Source organism: Oryza brachyantha, chromosome 9 (assembly GCF_000231095.2).
Source record: "Oryza brachyantha chromosome 9, ObraRS2, whole genome shotgun sequence".
NCBI classification, from domain to species: Eukaryota; Viridiplantae; Streptophyta; class Magnoliopsida; order Poales; family Poaceae; genus Oryza; species Oryza brachyantha.
In genome coordinates, this window is record NC_023171.2 from 11,178,455 (window position 1) to 11,195,291 (window position 16,837).

Below are 16,837 nucleotides of genomic sequence, written 5' to 3' on the forward strand. Positions count from 1 at the left end.
CAACCGAACAAAGCACGCACAGTCATGCATCTACGCCGCACTGCAGAACAGAACAGAACCCCGGGGAGAAAAAGCAGATGCGAATGCGACGGCCAGTTGCCGGCCGGCCTGCCGATTTGCCGATCAATGCATCGATCGATCGATGGATGGATGAATGGATCGGTTCACCCTTTTCGCCCCGGCCACTGCCAGGGAATAAACGCACGTCGCGCCATGCCCGTGCCAGCTCGAAACTGTAACTTAAAAACGTTTCATCCCTCCCACTACTGCAGCATGCGGTAGCAGTACACTAGCACTAGTATAATTCAGAAGTGGTAGCCGTGCCCGGCCAAAAGGACGCTGCAGTGAAAACCTGGCAGGGTCGACGAGATGGGATCACGCGCCGAGAGGAGTGGCGAGACCGGTCGCCTCGTCGTCTTCCTCGCCGTCGGCGCGCCGTGACCCTCTCGGCTTGGACGTACGCGTCGTCCCCGCCATGGCAGGGACACGGTGGGTCTCGCCGGTGGCCGGCACGCAGCCTGGTCAATTACGTTGCCAGGGGCAGCGGCAGGTACCTGGCTACGGCCAGGTTCGGTTTGGGTTAGGTTGGATCTGATACAGAAAACATATTAATAGATTAGTATATATGATTAATTAATTGTTAATTATAAAAAAATTAAAAATAGATGCTATGATATTTTAAAACAACTTTGCTATATAAAATTTTCGTAAAAACACGTATTTTAGTAGTTCGAAAAACATGCGCTCGAAAAACGAGAGAATCTAAATAGCTAACCGACACAGCCATACGCGGACCTCATCCGTCCCAAAAGACTTCAGTTAGACTACCTCATATAATCAATATAAAGCAACACGATTTAATATTTGTTACTTTTTAAATCACAATATATTTGTTTCATATCTTTTTAAATTCTAGTCCACCACTTCGTAAAACTCCAAGGCAAATAATTAATGAAGAAATAAATTTTGTTTTGAAACAAATAAGAGAATGTCAAAATAAAATTGTCGTGAGACGGGGATAGCAGGTCCCATTATTTGTTTGGCCCAGGGAGAATATGATTGACAGCACAGGTGATGGCATCGATCGTCTCGATCAGGGTCAGAGCGTGCCGATCAATCGGACAATTGTTTGGTCATCATGGGACATGAAAACTTTGGGGCCTTGTGGACCAACCCTTTGGTCTGAGGAGCCCTCGAAAATCGCACCCTTTGGTGAAACAATGGCAGCAGTGTCAGTGTGGCGTTGAGTGTGTTCCTTTCACGACGTCGCTTGCTAGCGGGTTGGGTAGTATGCCCAGCATTGGTATGGATGATGTGGATGGACTTGTGAGTTTTGAGTTCATCGCCGTGCAACGATGGAAAGAAAGATAGGAGGGCAAACTCGATCGCTACACGGCCGGAACCCGGAAGGGCCGTGCGTGCATATGCACATATACATACCACAAGCGCACAGAGGCACATCCGCATAGGTGGCCAGCCATTGCCCAAGATGGTGTGTAATATATATACCGCATAGATGGTGTGTATTTGAGGTTATATTTGTTTCTTTACATTTCAAAACATATAATCCATTTGTTTCAAAATATACTTCATTCGTTTTTTTTCGTTTGACACCATTGACTTTTTGATTTACGTTTGACCCTTCATCTTATTAAAAAATTTAGTCCAAATATACAAAATTATAAATCATACTTAAAGTTACTTTACTAATAAATCAAGTCATAATAAAATAGTCGATAATTATATAATTTTTTTAATAAGACGAACGATCACGCGTAGATCAAAAAGTCAAAGAGGTCAAAAAAAATCGGAGGGAGTAATTATCTCTAGATTATTCAGTAGGGTTAAAGTTGAGAAGAGAAAACTAGTTGTCCCTCCATAAATGAGGAATAGATGGATATGCAAGTATAATTAGAGATAAAAGAGAAATAATGGTAAGAGATTGATGGGACATAACTATTATGAATAGTAACATAAATGTTTATAATATGGTACAATATTAAATAACAGAAATGCTTATATTTTAGAATATAGGCACTAGTACAAATGTAATTGTTCGTAACAATTAAATTTATGACATAATAATCTTGTGTTATTTATGATTTTTAAATAATATTTCTAATTATTTGGATTGCATAATAAAGGAGGACATGTAGCTACAAGGGTTTCAATTGACACAAGTTACACTTGTGGACGCCACCACGCCACACACCACTTGGAGAGGATATTTCTGTGTCTCAGGTAGGCTTTTTGGGTGAAAATCTAGTTTTATATGTCCGGAATAGCAATGACGACATCCTAAATGTCATGATCTTGGTGGTTCTCATTGGTGTGGTGTCTGTACCGATTTGTCTTCAATAGTTTTAGCAATGGCAAGATCCAATCGAATACTCATTTTGCAACTTAGTTACTCTTTGCTGTTATATTTTAGTCTAGTTCAACATCTATCGTCAGTTGTGATGTGTAGATCGAGTGATCGACTGCTGATTTTGGAGATTCTATTCCTTGGTTTGAGGAAGACAATTAGAGGGTGTTTAGTTGGTGAAATGAAATTTTTTGCATGTTACATCAGACGTTTGACCGGATATCGGAAAGAGTTTTTGGACAAGAATGAAAAAACGAATTTCACGGTTGGCACGGAAACCGCGAGACGAATCTTTTGAGCCTAATTAATCCTTCATTAGCGCATATGGGTTACTGTAGCACTCATAGCTAATCATGTATTAATTAGGCTCAAAAGATTCGTCTCACCACATAATTGTACAATTAGTTTTTCGATTTATCTATATTTAATACTCTATTTAGGTGTCTAAAGATTTGATGTGATGTTTTTGGGTGAAATTTTTTTGAACTAAACGGGGCCTTACTACATGTAATTGCAAGCCATTGGAGATTTCCGCTCGACAAATTTTCACCAACTACGTATGGAAGTTATCTCTGTTACTCTAAGTAAATTCATCTTTTTAATCAAGTTGTGATCATGGAATAATTGGTCGGAACCTATTTAAAGTAAAAGTTGGAATGTTTTCAGGTATTGAAAAAAAATGTTCTTTTATAATATGCAATGAAATTCCTTCACTTTAGCCGATAATTTTGTAAGGTTTCCGCAAAATTACAAAATAACAACTGTGGATCCGTTTATTTACCCTCCTACCGGACCCATTCCATCTCTTTGTCTATTAGATATGCATTTACATGCTCATCTTTTTGTATGTTTTAATATAAGATAAATCTTATCTATATTCTGATTTGAATTGGCTTATAAGAAACTTATCTACTTCGATTTGGTTGGTCTAAACAAACTTGTCCTGATTTGTTTCCTAGCGGTAAAGGCTAAATTTTAGCGCTTCTTGCATTTGGGACTGTTGGTAATCTTAGCCCTTTTAGCCTTTACGCCTGGTAGTAATCAGTGGGCCGCAAGAAAGTGGGCTGCCCGGTTGGTGGGCTTCTGAAGCTCAAGAAGAAATTGAAGTCCATAACTCAACTTATTCTTTTATTACTGGGAATCAATCCCACTAAAATAATGTATTGCAACAAGGGAAGCCAAATTTAGGAATAAGCTTCCACTGACTAAAAGAGAGAGAGAAACCTAAATAGAGAGGTGAAATTGTACCACCTGTTCATTTTGAAAGGAGAATCTACAAATTCAAGGGCTTAAAAAAAATGAACTTGTTAGAGTCGCTTTACCAACGCAACTACCAACTGAGCAGAGCAGGTAGGTGCTACTGACTAAGGATTCCCAATGAAAACGCAAAATACTTTACTACTACCATAGAACCCAACTAGAGCCGCGTTCGTCATTAGGTGGGAGGTGGGTTAGTTATTCGGCGTAGAAAACACAGTAATATATTAGTACATGATTAATTAATTTATTAATTATTAAAAAATATAAAATAGATTAATCTGATTTTTTAAAAATAACTTTTCTATAGAAAATTTTTATACAGCGTTTAATAGTTCGAAAACATACGCGTGGAAAAAGAGAGGAGTTAGCTATCTTACTGCCTGCGCCGAACGCGGCCTAGGTAGTATAGTTTCATAGGAGAAGCATCTTCCTTTCCAAGTCGTTGCGCGACGCGAACGAGGACCGGCGCGGTTTTTGTCCGCGACGCTGCATCCCTCAACCAGAGCCAAAACTTTCCTTTTTCTAAGGAGAAATAGTCAGCCGTGCCGTCTCGTTCCGGCGCCCCCGTCACGTGTGGCACCATAAAAACTCTCCCCTCCCGCGCCGCTCCGCACGCTACGGATTCGACGACACCGACAGACAAGCTGAGAAACGAGCCAAGCGCGTGCGACACGCACCGGCGCCCGCCTGCACGTACGTGTACTCCACGGACCGTGTAGGAGAGCCGGTGCAACAGAAGCGCTTATAAAAAAGAAAAAAAAGAAGAACGGCCATGTTAGGTGACTCGTCCCGTTCCGGTAAAATTATATTCTGTCGAACTCCACGGGATGAGCTGTTCGTCGTAGCCGTCGCGCAGAAGCGACCACCCATTCTAGCCTATTCGTTTCGATACGTCGCGCGGGACAAATCGGCAGATACGAAGGGAACATTCCAACCTCCTCCTCCTCCGGCCGCCGCCGCCGCCGCCGCCTCCGCCGATTTACCCGCGCCCTGTCGCCGACTCGCCGAGATGGCAACGGAGGCTAACCCCTACGCGATGCCGTCGCCGGTGCAACCGTCGGCAAGTACGTTCGCAGCGCTACTCCTCCTGGTGACCAAACAAGCTCGCTGCGCGCTGTTGCTTACAGTTCGGTTTGATTGCTCTCCGGTGCAGGCAGGACGGAGACGGTGAAGAATGCACTGTCGCGGTGGGGGCGGAGAGTCGGCGAGGCCACCAGGAAAGCCGAGGACCTGTCGCGCAACACATGGCAGCACCGTGAGTACCGTTTCGTGTTCCCTCGTACGATGATGGCTTTGTTTCGCGTGTGCCCGACCCGCGCTGCTCGATCGATCTCCGCAGTGAGGACGGCGCCGAGCATCAGGGAGGCGGCCGTGGGGAGGATCGCGCAGGGGACCAAAATCCTGGCCGAGGGCGGCCACGACAGGATATTCCGGCAGGCGTTCAGCGCGCCGCCCGACGAGCAGCTCCGCAAGTCGTACGCGTGCTACCTCTCCACCTCCGCCGGGCCGGTCATGGGGATCCTGTACCTCTCTACGGCCAGGGTCGCCTTCTGCAGCGACAACCCACTCTCCTACGAGGCCGGCGGTGGCCGGACAGAGTGGAGCTACTACAAGGTAAACGCGCTAGCTAGCTGAGATCACTCACAGTACTCGATCCGTTGGTTACTGGTGTGGGTGATGGGCAGGTGGCGATTCCTCTGCACCGGCTGAGGTCGGCGAGCCCGTCGGCCAGCAAGCAGAGGCCAGCGGAGAAGTTCATCCAGCTCATGTCGATGGACCGCCATGAGTTCTGGTTAATGGGCTTTGTGAACTACGACAGCGCGGTCAAGCACTTGCAGGAAGCTCTCAGCGGCTTCCACCACTTGCAAGCGTGACGGGACGGCAGCATCGGCGTCTGCTCCAGCGTGCGTGGGCTGCGGTTTCCGTTTTGGTTTGCGTCTTGGGTGTTATGCTCTATTCTCCATGTCGATGTGATTTGTGTCTGTAGATTGAGATTGTTTTCCAAACAGTCAAATCCTGTTGGCATTGCAGATGTAGTATGTGATATGATATCTGTTTGGTGGCACGTCCAGATTCCTGAGATTCTTCACTTAAACAAATTTTTATCCTGAGAATAGTACTAGGCAGGATGAGATGAACCATTGACATGAGGTCTTTCAGGAGGATAAACCGATAAATGTCGATTAGAAACGACTAACGACAGGCCCGGGTGCTCTTTCGCCATTTTGCCATGCACGCAACTGAGCCGCAACCTATGTTGGGCCAAAACAAATTGACCTAGTCACCTAGGCTAGTTTAATACTCGACCCCTCTAATTTAGTCCGAGATTGGCATGGACTATAGGCCCAACCAATCGTGTTCTAGTACTATTTACAGGCTTTAGGCCCAACAAGAGTCCCAAAACGTTCACTGCTTGGCTGCTGGCTGTAGTAACTAGTAAAGGAAGAAAATTGTCCTGAAAATAGATTATATCGGGAAAAGAAAATATGTAGCATAACAAACGCTGGCATTCTTATTTGCAAAGTCGAACCACTTTGTCCCACTGCTTCAATTGAAAAAACATCATCTTTTATCTTCTTGTGTGCCCCCACAAAAGGGGTAATCATATCACAAAGAGCAAGGAACCCTATTTAGTTTGGCAGATCAATGAACCTTATCAGCAAACACATACCTAAATAATTTGATCTGCCCAAACCGGTCGCACAGAGAACCTCTTCGCGCTACTGTTTCCTTCAAACGGAACAAACAGTTCATTGATTAGAACCACTACTCCAGTAGGCAGAGCGATGATCACTGCGCCGCACGACCGTTCGTACAGGGACCCCTGAGCACTGACTCGATCCGCGCTGACGCTACCAGCCCGATCTGTCAGTCCTCCTCTCTTCCCGCACACGATTGCGGCGGGGTGACCACACAAACCATGGTCCGTACCGTGAAAACAACCACACAACCCATAAATTTCACTCGGCACACGGGGACGGGGCCTCTGCAGCCTCGATCGAACACACGCGCGCACCACCCCGCGCGGAGCAGCGGGTGCAGTCACGGCCGTACCCGCACGCACGTACTACGCAACGTACCCGGCGCCGCACGACGACTGACTCGGCGAAAGCCCAAAACCTACGGGCAGGGCTCGCGCGACACCGGCGAGTGTCACGTACGGTCGTCTCGTCCCTTTCACCCGCTCCCCGATGCGTCCCGATCGGTCACCGCGACCGGGCCGGGCGCGCGGCCGGCGGCACGTACACCCCGCGCGCGGTTTCGCCGTGATCTGGTACGGTTTTGCTGCCGATCGCGCGGCGAGCGTGCTTCGCATGTGTTGGAGCTGGGTTGCGATGGCCTTTATTTGGCGCGGTGGGGGAGTCTCGCCTGTTGCGTCCCGGCCGGCGCTTTTTTTTTTTTCTTTCCTTCCCGGCCATTCGACGAATAACAATCATGAGTGGTGGCGACCCGGGAACGAGAGATTCTTCTGTGTCTGCCGACAAATCTTGCCGACTCCGGTCAATGGCGCATGCAGTCGTTGCAAGACCGACTAGACGAGTAGGTGGCCATTTTAGTGTACGACACAACGATAGATCTGCAGCTCTAGGGGTATCTAATTGAAGAAATGAAAATTTTTAAGTGTCACATCAAACGTTTGTCTAGATATCAGAAGAGTTTTCGGATACGAATGAAAACACGAATTTTATGGTTCGCCTAGAAATCGTGAGATAAATCTTTTGAGCATAATTAATCCGCTATTAACGAATGTTGGTGACTATAACACCTATGGCTAATCATGGGCTAATTAGTCTCAAAAAATTCGTCTCGATTTCTTCCGAAACTGTGTAATTAGTTTTTCGTTTCATCTATGTTTAATGAATTTTTTAAGGTACACTACCGTGTCTGTGAGCCGTCTATTACGATAAATCTAACGGCTTAGATATGTTAATAATATAGTGATTAGATTACGCAGTAATGTAATAGAAGGGCAATAAGGGTAAAATTATAATGGCATTAGTATAATTTGAATGTTTGATTCACGTAGTTAGCGTCCTCTTCGGCAAATAATTAGAAGAGAATCATGTGATTTCCATTGTATTCGGGCGGCAGGGGGCGCGTGATATGCGCCACCGAATAATTTGCGGCGGCAACGACTCTCGTGCGTACGAATACATGGTAGCCGATCGTGGGCGTCGCTGACTCGCTGGTGGGCCTTTGCCATGCTTCCGGAGGATTTTTATGTTGATACCATAGAACAAAATGATACGTAGTACTCCTTGTTATGTAATTATATACTAATACGTTCCCAAATCAGAGCATTGCTTGGTTTCTGTATCGAGCATTTTATCATCCCATTTTATTTATTAAATATCTAAAAATAAAAAATAATTAGTCACGCATAAAGTACTATTCATTTTTAACCCTCAATTAACAATAAAAATATTAATCATAAAAATAATAAATAAGATGAATATTCAAACATTATCTAAAATGTAAAATTTTGATTAATTTTGGGATGGAGGTTGTACATCTAATTAGCCATTGCTCATAGGGTTCTATCAAGGGGGCCGGTCTCTAATGTGTGGGCACGCGCGCCGCGCCAGGCGCAATTTTTTTTCGCGTATATATATATATATATAACACACACTGGAAAAAATCTATATGCTTTGCATTGGGTCAAGTTAATTTTGATTGTCCAAATAAAAAGAAGTTTTGAAAATAAATCGTGGGATATAATTCTTCCAAAAACATCACGGATATAATTCTTGATTTCCTTTTTTTCCCCTTCCGTTCAAATTCCAGTTTGCAATAGTTTTGATGGCCTGCTATCTCGATAGCTTACTCAATAAATAAAACAAAAGGACTAATTTGTCCCTCTCTTTATTTATGTAAATGACAAAAATATCCATTAAAATCAATGGTGACAGATGCACCTATTACACTACTATGTCTCTAAGTAAAGAGTACCGTAAAAGCACCCATATTTAATACTTTATTTGGGTGTCCAAAGATTCGATTTGATATTTTTGAAGGAAAATTTTTGAAACTAAACAGGCCTTAGTTATACTTGGACAGATCTGAGGCTATGTATTACGCCGGTTAATAAGTATGGCACCAACGATCGACGCATAATTCGGTTGATCCTGTCGACTGCAACCTCATCTAGCAACATGGCACTCGAAGGTCGTCGCAATGCGGCATCTTTTGTATGGGTGGTAAGTAAAGCTGCATGTCTTTTCTTTGCCGTAAATTTTACCCCGGACCTTTTGGGCGCACACTCTGCTAGTGCTCCGATCAGAGCTCTGATGAAGCTACGAAGCTATAGCAAGAGGAGAGAGAGAGAGCGCGCGCAAAGAGGCCGGGTTTTTACAGCGCGTGCACGGACGCATATGGGCATATGGCTGAGCCCATCCTGATCGGCCCTTGTGGCTTTATACATATGCTCTCCAACTTTCCTCTCGGCTCACTTTCCACAAGCTGCACTCGCGGCATCAATGTGCAGCAGCTAGCATGCAACAGGCTGCAGGCCCGGGAGAGAAGGTGCTCATGATTCAAGGACGTGCACGCACCATTGCCGCATGCATGCATGTCCGTGACTGTGTCGTCTCCCTGCCCTCACTTTTGCAGCGTACGTACCCACGTAGGCCAAAAAGGAAGAGAGGCCTACAGTCTTTCGCACTGACAAAGCCCCAGCTCTCTGCATTTGTCGCCTCCGGCTCACAAAGCGTTGATTACAAAACCAGCAATCTATGGAAAATAAGGTAGACCGCAGCAGAGTTAACACAATCTCAAGCTCTCTTCTCTGAACTAGCAGTGCATTGATTGGTTCACTTAGCATCAAGCATTTGTATTTTAATCTGAAAAGCATTCTTGCCAACGAGCATCGCACATGCAATCTATTTGGGAAACGGCTCATGAACCCTCACATCACGTACGTCTGGTCGTGATTAGTAGGGCCTACGATTAGATATCTCAAAGCATCACCTCAGTGTTGCATTATCCACACACACACACCATCATAAGCTAAACAGGGCACAAGGGTTGACTTCTTCTTTTTTTTTCCCGTCCTCCATTGACTGAATGACAGCACAATGCACATCCATGCGTGCCATGCATGCGTGGTCAAAGTCAAGTGTACCAAAAAGCCAACTAGCTACGCCTGGTTTCTGTGTCATTTTGTTCATTTTTTTCCATCGTGCGAGAGAGATCAGGGACTGATCCGTTGAGTTTTCACTGCACAGTACCAACCAAGGTCTGAGCCATATATTGCGATCACGCCTACGCCAAAGTTGCAGCGACGCGTGAATGATCAAGTGCGTGACCCGCTGTTACCAATTTGATCGTGCATGCCTTGTCCCTGCAGGGCCCCACCTGGCACAGTGTCTTTGACTGGAACCCTTAACTCTGTCGAGTCATTGTCAGCAAGAAGGCGACGAGAGTGTGTAACAGTAAGGTGTTTAGTACAAGCAAGCAATAAACCCTTGCTCACTTTCGCTTGCATTTAGAGCAAACCGTCTCATTGACGACGGGCTGACTACTATCACGTACATGCGGATCAGAATTCTCTGCAGTCAACCCCATGCCCTTGTTGCTGGCATATAGACCTAAGGTCCGTTAGGCTCATATATTAGTGACAAAGAAATCATGTTCTGACTGCAGAGGATCTTAATCCCATACATGCACGAGATCTAGAGTATACCGGTTTTTGGTGGTTACTACTTCCTCCTTTGTAAAGCAAGATTAGAAATTCTTATAATATAAAACAAAGATAGTACTGTTCATCACGCTGAAAGGAACAAGGGCCAGCATAGATGCATGATCCGTGTATATACAGCGAGCTCTCTTGATTTTAATCAATTGGCTGACTCCTGCGGTTGCAGGATGTATGCACTACTATACTAAAGTCGCCAATATGCATGCAAACCGGGGCCATGTGTCTCTGATTGAATTTAAATGAGGTGGTGAGCCAATGCGGATATATGTATCAGTGCTGACAAACACATGTATTGCACGCTCAGGTCTCAGAATCGGATCAGCAAAGTACGTACCGCCACTGTTTGCAAGATGTTAATTTGGCAAAAAAAAAAAAAAAAAGGCACATGCTGAGAGCCTCATGAAATGTAGGCGCGCACGGGTTGGCGGGTCGACGACAGTGGATTTTTCTGCTTACCTGATCATGTAGGTGAAAGTGGTCGCACTGATTTAAGCAACCCCACTGTGGCAGGAATTGCACGGTGTGAATGATTAACTGCCAATAGTTCACACAGTCCTGGACAATTATGTTAACTAGCATGTCATGCTTTAATTTGAATCTGATCCGCTTTTGCCAGGGTTTGGAATGAGCGAATGCGCGGTTAGTTTTTTTTACACCAAGAGGAAGATTTGCAAGGTAATTTTACCGTCATTGAGAAAAAGTTATCTCAAGGTGTTATATTTTCTATTCTAAAAATTAATACATCGTGATATAGATATCCAGATAAACTAAAATTTTAGAATAAAATTTAGTAGCTCCACGTACTTTACCATACAATTTCTCTTGCAACAAATATCCTATCTTTTTGTTAAAATAAGAGCACTGTCGATAGCAAGTAATGTTGTAGTGTTGTTGTCACTTAGTACCATGTCATGGAACATTTATAACTTTGATTACTGACCTTGAGACGGTATACGTGCTACCAATTTTATAGTATAAAAAATCGATACATCTAGATATAGCTACCTCGAGCCCTCGAGGTAGGCTTATCATTATGGAGGGCATTGGTAAACCATACCCTATCCATTTTCAAACATATTACCCATATCCAAGTTCAATGGGTGTTACCCAATAGACATGGGTAATTCAATGGGTAAAAGAATGTACTATGTGGATCTGACATATATAAATGGACAAAAAATTGTACAAAGTGTCTCTTCGTCATAATAAATTATTTCTCCAAAATCTCAGTTAAATTTGATGGTTTTTTAATGTGTACGTGAGTTTATATATATTAAATGGGCACGAATAAAATACATAATAACCTTTTCATACCTAAAATTTTAATGAGTAATTATCCTTACTCATACTCTACCAAAATAGTGATGATTATTGAATATTCAGTGACAGCCCTATCTCGTGGTATTAAAATTTTACATTAAAAAAATGGTATTTTTGGATACTTTACATAAAATTTCTCTTATTGGAAAGAACACGAACGTCTCTTTTTAACAACCGCGCTTTCTGTTCTGCATATCGGTATATCATTAGCATGATATGTGATGAGGTATATAGATAAAAGAGTAATTTTATAGTCTTTGAGTAGATACTAAGAGGTATCAAAATTTTAGCGTAAAATTTAATTCCTTCTAGTACCATAAAATTACTCTAGATAAAGACTTGGCCTTGAGTTCTAAACAACCAAGCAACCTATTTAAAAAACAACAAAATCTCCTCATATAGTCGTAGTACTAAACAGTACGTGGAAAACAATAGCCAAGAAAAAGCTATATCCCTACCTGTCCCAAAACGGAAATGGTACATGTCCCGGATTCGGCAGTGCAGCTTGGCAATTGGCGAAGCAGTACGACTGTAGCACGGGATTCAGGATGCCAACTTGCAATGCAACCTCCCCTCTCTGAAAAACCAACGACGCATTTCATTTTCCTAAACCAAAGTGTTCAAGGGACCACAGGTGTTTTTGTTCATAAATGCGGCCTCCGATGTGCACACCACGGGAGTAGGCAGTGAAACCACACGCTGGGGCATGCACCACACTTGGTCTGGGCAGCCAGACCAAGGCAGGGTAAGCTTGGATCAGGTCGTCCAGATGGCCATGGCGCCTAAGCTAAATATGATGAGCTATGTTGTTGTATTCTCTTCCCACCACCGCATATACTTCCATGGAGCCAGGTGAGCACCGCCTGGGCTAGCCGGTCCCACCTGCCAGAGTGCCAGTCGCCAGCCTGGGCAAATTCTGTGTTAAGAACAAAACTTTGCGACCTTCAATCAGATTCTGCTACTACACCTGCCCCTGCCACTGCCCACTGGCCAGTGCCCACGCCTACCCTATACTATCCTACATGCACAAACATGCCATAGCCTAGTTGCCTCTGTGATCTGCATCATGGCATGGACATGTCTCCGGCCGGTCCGGCCGTACAGTCAGGCATCCATCCACACGATAGTCCGGCCCGGCCGGTCCATCGCTCCATGCCTCTGCAAGGCTGCAACGCGAGGAAGCTGGTGAAAGCCAAACTAGCCAGGCACTCGACCACGAGGAGGAAGAGAGAGAGAGAGAGAAACCGAGAAAGGTCATTGCATTTCTGCTAGCTCCCGTTCCTGCCGCAACGGCAGCGGCCAATACCATTCCAGCCCCGAAAATCCAACGAAAACGTACGCTACAACGCGCGCTGCTCTGGCTTCCGGCCATGCCGTCGCTGCGAAATCGGGTCGAGGGAGGGAGGGGCTCGTCGTCTTAAATGTGCCCGAGCTTTCTCCCGGTCCATTGCTCGCCGTAGTGAAATGCAACAACTACATCCACATGCACTCTGGCGTCTTAGCATTTGGGCCATTTGGCGAAGACACGGCAATAAATTAAAGCGTAAAGTTGAAGTAGCAGCAGGCGTGTAAGTGGCAGGAAGTTCTTCATCCATCCCATAATAATTTTATTTTTCGTTTTCCGTATCTAACGCTTAACAATTCGTCTTATTTGAAAATTTTATATAAAAAATTAAAAAAGTTAGGCATACATAAAGTACTATTCATATTTTATCATCCAATAAAAATAAAAATATTAATCGTAAAAATATTTTAAATAAGAAGAAAAGTTAAAACATTGTATAAAAAACTAAAAAACCCTATGGAAATAGTGCGGGACGGAGCAAGGGATCGAATAGACGGGACGGGTGCATGCGTTGGGTGCACAGAGCATCAGAGAGTGTATTAGCTCTCTGAAAGACTGGAACCGTCGTCAGTTCGTCACCTCTGGATGTATATGGATGCTCTCACGGAGAGTGCATAGCTTGCTGCGTGTCAAGAAAACGGAACCTGGATGGACGATGCTCGCGGAATGGGGGAGTGAGTTAATGCGGTATAGAGATGGAGCAAACGGTTGCGCGCATTAATGCAAGATAAAAAGGGATTAAAAAAACGGGGGAAGAAAAAAAAACAAAGGATCACGTCATGGAGTAGACCGGCTAGTGCAAGCATCAAACTGAACATCTATCGTAGGAGTAATTGGAGCAACGTCATGGTTGTTTCGAGATGTGGAAGTTGTTAATAAGCAGCTTGCATTGATCTGATCGACCACGGTTAACAAATGCATGCCCAGATTAGATGAACATGTTACTACAAGAGTGTCGGGGAATTAACGAGTTTGGAAATACGGTAGCAGGAATATGTGTGGAGAAGAAGAAGACAAGCTGGGAGTGAAAGGGATGCAACAGTGGCCTATCTTTTTTAGGAGTGGCAGTACTCCATAGTAGCGAACAAAACTATTGCTACTAGCAAACCTAGACGAATGGCCCGACCCATGGGTAAAATTATCCCAGCGCGCAGGTCCCAACCACAAAAAATATAAGAGCACATACACTGAATCCATGCAGCTAGAGCTAGCCCCAATCCCCAGACACAATTCCTCACCTGCTGATCGATCACTTGAAACATCAGGCACATTCCCAAGAAGAACCAAATCGGCAAATGGCCAAGCCATGCATAGGAATTAAACAGCACGAACAACAGTTAAAAGAGAGAAGAAAAGAAAGAACCACCTAGAGCCGAGAACGAATGCTCTCTCAGTCTCTTGCTACAGATTAACCTAAGCCACCAATTAATTAAGTCCAACTCTAAATAAATAAGGTTCAGGTACCTACCGTACCGGGGTCCGGGGTCTAGCTAAGCTAAGCTAGCCGCCACGCCCGGTCGATCAGCTCAGCTACCTGGGATGGATCGATGCATGGGACCTCAGCTTGGTGCATGCCGACGAGGAGATCGAATGCATTGCTCCCGGTCATGGCAGCTTCTTGCCGAGGGTGTGCTTGTTGTTGTGCATCCACACCTTGAGCACGTGGCGCTTGACGCCGACCTCGTCGCAGAACTGCTGCACCGCGGCCTCGTCGTGCTTCTGGATGCGCCACCCGACGCGCTCGGCGAAGGCCAGCATCTTGTCCTTCTGCTCCTGGGTGAACTTGGTGCGGAAGCGCTTCTTGCCGGAGCCGGAGCCGGAGGGGCCAGCACCAAGGGACATGCCACTCAGCGGGCCAACCGCCGACATGGGCCCCACCATCCCGGACAGGTCGTCAACGTCGTCGCGGCCGCTGTGCGAGGTTGACGGGAGAGCGAGAGGCCGCTGCGGGTGTCCTGCCGCGGCGGCGGCGGCGGCGGCTGCCGCGGCCATGTGATGCTGGTGGTGGTGGAGGTAACCGGCAGGGGTGCGGTAGTACGGGGAGAACTGGTGGTGCGGCGTGGCGCCGTAGGGGACGACCGCGGCGGGGGAGAAGGGTGAGCCATCGCCGGCGAGTGACTCGGACTCCTTCCGGTGGAAGTTACGGTGGCAGTTGCACGCGGCGCAGCGGAGCGCGTCGATGGTGCCCTCCTCGCCGGCTGCCATGAACTCGCCGCAGCCGTCCACAGCATGGCCGCCGATGCCAACGGCGTGGTTCTTGAGGCACTCGCGGTACTTGCCGCCACCGCAGCTGGAGGGACCCTTCACACGGCTGCCAAGCTCGCCGGGAGGCTTGGGCGCCATCCCACCGCCAACGCCAAGGCCATGCTGCGGCGGAGTCTCGTAGCTCGAGCTCACCGGCATCGGCGGCATCTCCTCGTCGCCGTCGTCATGGTCATCGAAGTCCATGGTCGCCGTCGCCGGCCTGCCGGCAAAGCTCTTCTTGCTAGCTAGCAAACCACTTAAGCTTTACTGTCCTAGCTGCTTTGTCTAGTCTTTGGTTTGAGTGTGTTGCTGAGCATGGAAGGAGGCTAAGAGAAGCTTTAGCGAGGTTAAGACCGGGATGAAGGGATAAGAGATGCAGCAGAGTGTGGACACCATCTGACTGCCAGTTTTGACGCGCCGCTGCTAGCTAGCAGCAGCAGCAGCAGCCAGGCAAGCCGCTGCTGGCTGCAGCAGCAGCGCGGCCTAGGTGATGATGTAACTTTGTTTCTCTTGCTCCTCCTCCTCCTCTCTCTAGATAGCAAACTCGCTTTCTCCATTTCTCCTCCTCTGTTCACCGCTTCCCTCCTCATGTCTCGCTGTCCCTTTCGCTACGCTCTCTGCTCTTTTCAAGTGGTTTGGCTCCAACGTCTTTTAAATTGCGGTTTAGAATATTTGATCGAGACATTTGGTCTTTCTTTGTTTTCCCTTTTGGAGCCTTTTGCTCAAATCAATGTGTGGCAGACATGTTTTCCACAGGATAATTTTGGTCAAATGCATACCTGAAGTGAAAAACGGGGTCCTTTCTCACGTTACATATGACGCATGCAAAGTCCATTGCACCACATTGAATCAAGCTTGTTCAAAGTACCGCAAACTACAAAGGGGAGCATACTGATCTTTACTACTAGCAGTTGTCGTATCTGATACTAGTACTTTACAACATCAAAAAAATTCGGAAAAAGAATCCAGATGTTGATCAGATTAATGCACTGTGCTGTACGTAGTAATGTCCCAGCTAGTTGCTTTCAGGTGGTGTAAATCACGCGTTCCATGCATGTTCCTGTAGTTCTAATTTCGGCTAGAGAGATTCATCAAAATCAATAACCAGCTACTGACTTTAATTTCAGCTGGAGTGATGCCAACAAACGTTCACACCGAATCATGGAAGGCATCATTTTCAGGGCCTAGTTGACGAAAGGAAAGATACAACAACCAGGCCCTGCATGCAAACAAAACTCTTCACAGTAACAACGGGAAAGTGTTACGGCCACATGCTGTACATCTCTGCCTTTATGTATTCATGCATGAATCCGCTGGATATATGTAGGTGTACGCCACTATACAGAAAACTACGCTCTCCATGACATCTAGTAAAGCGAATGGCCCACATAGGGTCAACTGTCCGGGACGAATTGAATTGACTGGAAAAGACGGAGGAATAAACCGCACACCCATGCGTCCAAATTACAGTGTTTTTGACGATTCCAGCGTTGGAAATGAGAACAGATAGGCTACCTCCCTACGCACGACCGGCTCCATCACGCATCCATTGCGCACCCATGATATGGTCCCCCTCCCCCGATGAGCCCAAGGTCCCAAGTCCTCA

At 46.0% G+C, this 16,837-nt stretch overlaps 2 protein-coding genes across 2 annotated transcripts; one reads left to right on the forward strand and one right to left on the reverse strand.

The window, feature by feature from the left end:
• The first annotated feature begins 4,538 nt into the window (after positions 1–4,538).
• On the forward strand, positions 4,539–5,707 carry LOC102712752 (GLABRA2 expression modulator-like). Its single transcript, XM_006661265.2, has 4 exons — positions 4,539–4,689; positions 4,779–4,880; positions 4,965–5,239; positions 5,311–5,707. The coding sequence occupies exons 1-4, from the start codon at positions 4,635–4,637 to the stop codon at positions 5,497–5,499; spliced, it is 621 nt and encodes a 206-aa protein (XP_006661328.1). The 5' UTR covers positions 4,539–4,634; the 3' UTR covers positions 5,500–5,707.
• An 8,488-nt stretch (positions 5,708–14,195) lies between these two features.
• Positions 14,196–15,666, reverse strand: LOC102718767 (zinc-finger homeodomain protein 1). Its single transcript, XM_006660654.3, has one exon. The coding sequence runs from the start codon at positions 15,433–15,435 to the stop codon at positions 14,593–14,595; it is 843 nt and encodes a 280-aa protein (XP_006660717.2). The 5' UTR covers positions 15,436–15,666; the 3' UTR covers positions 14,196–14,592.
• Positions 15,667–16,837: the final 1,171 nt, after the last annotated feature.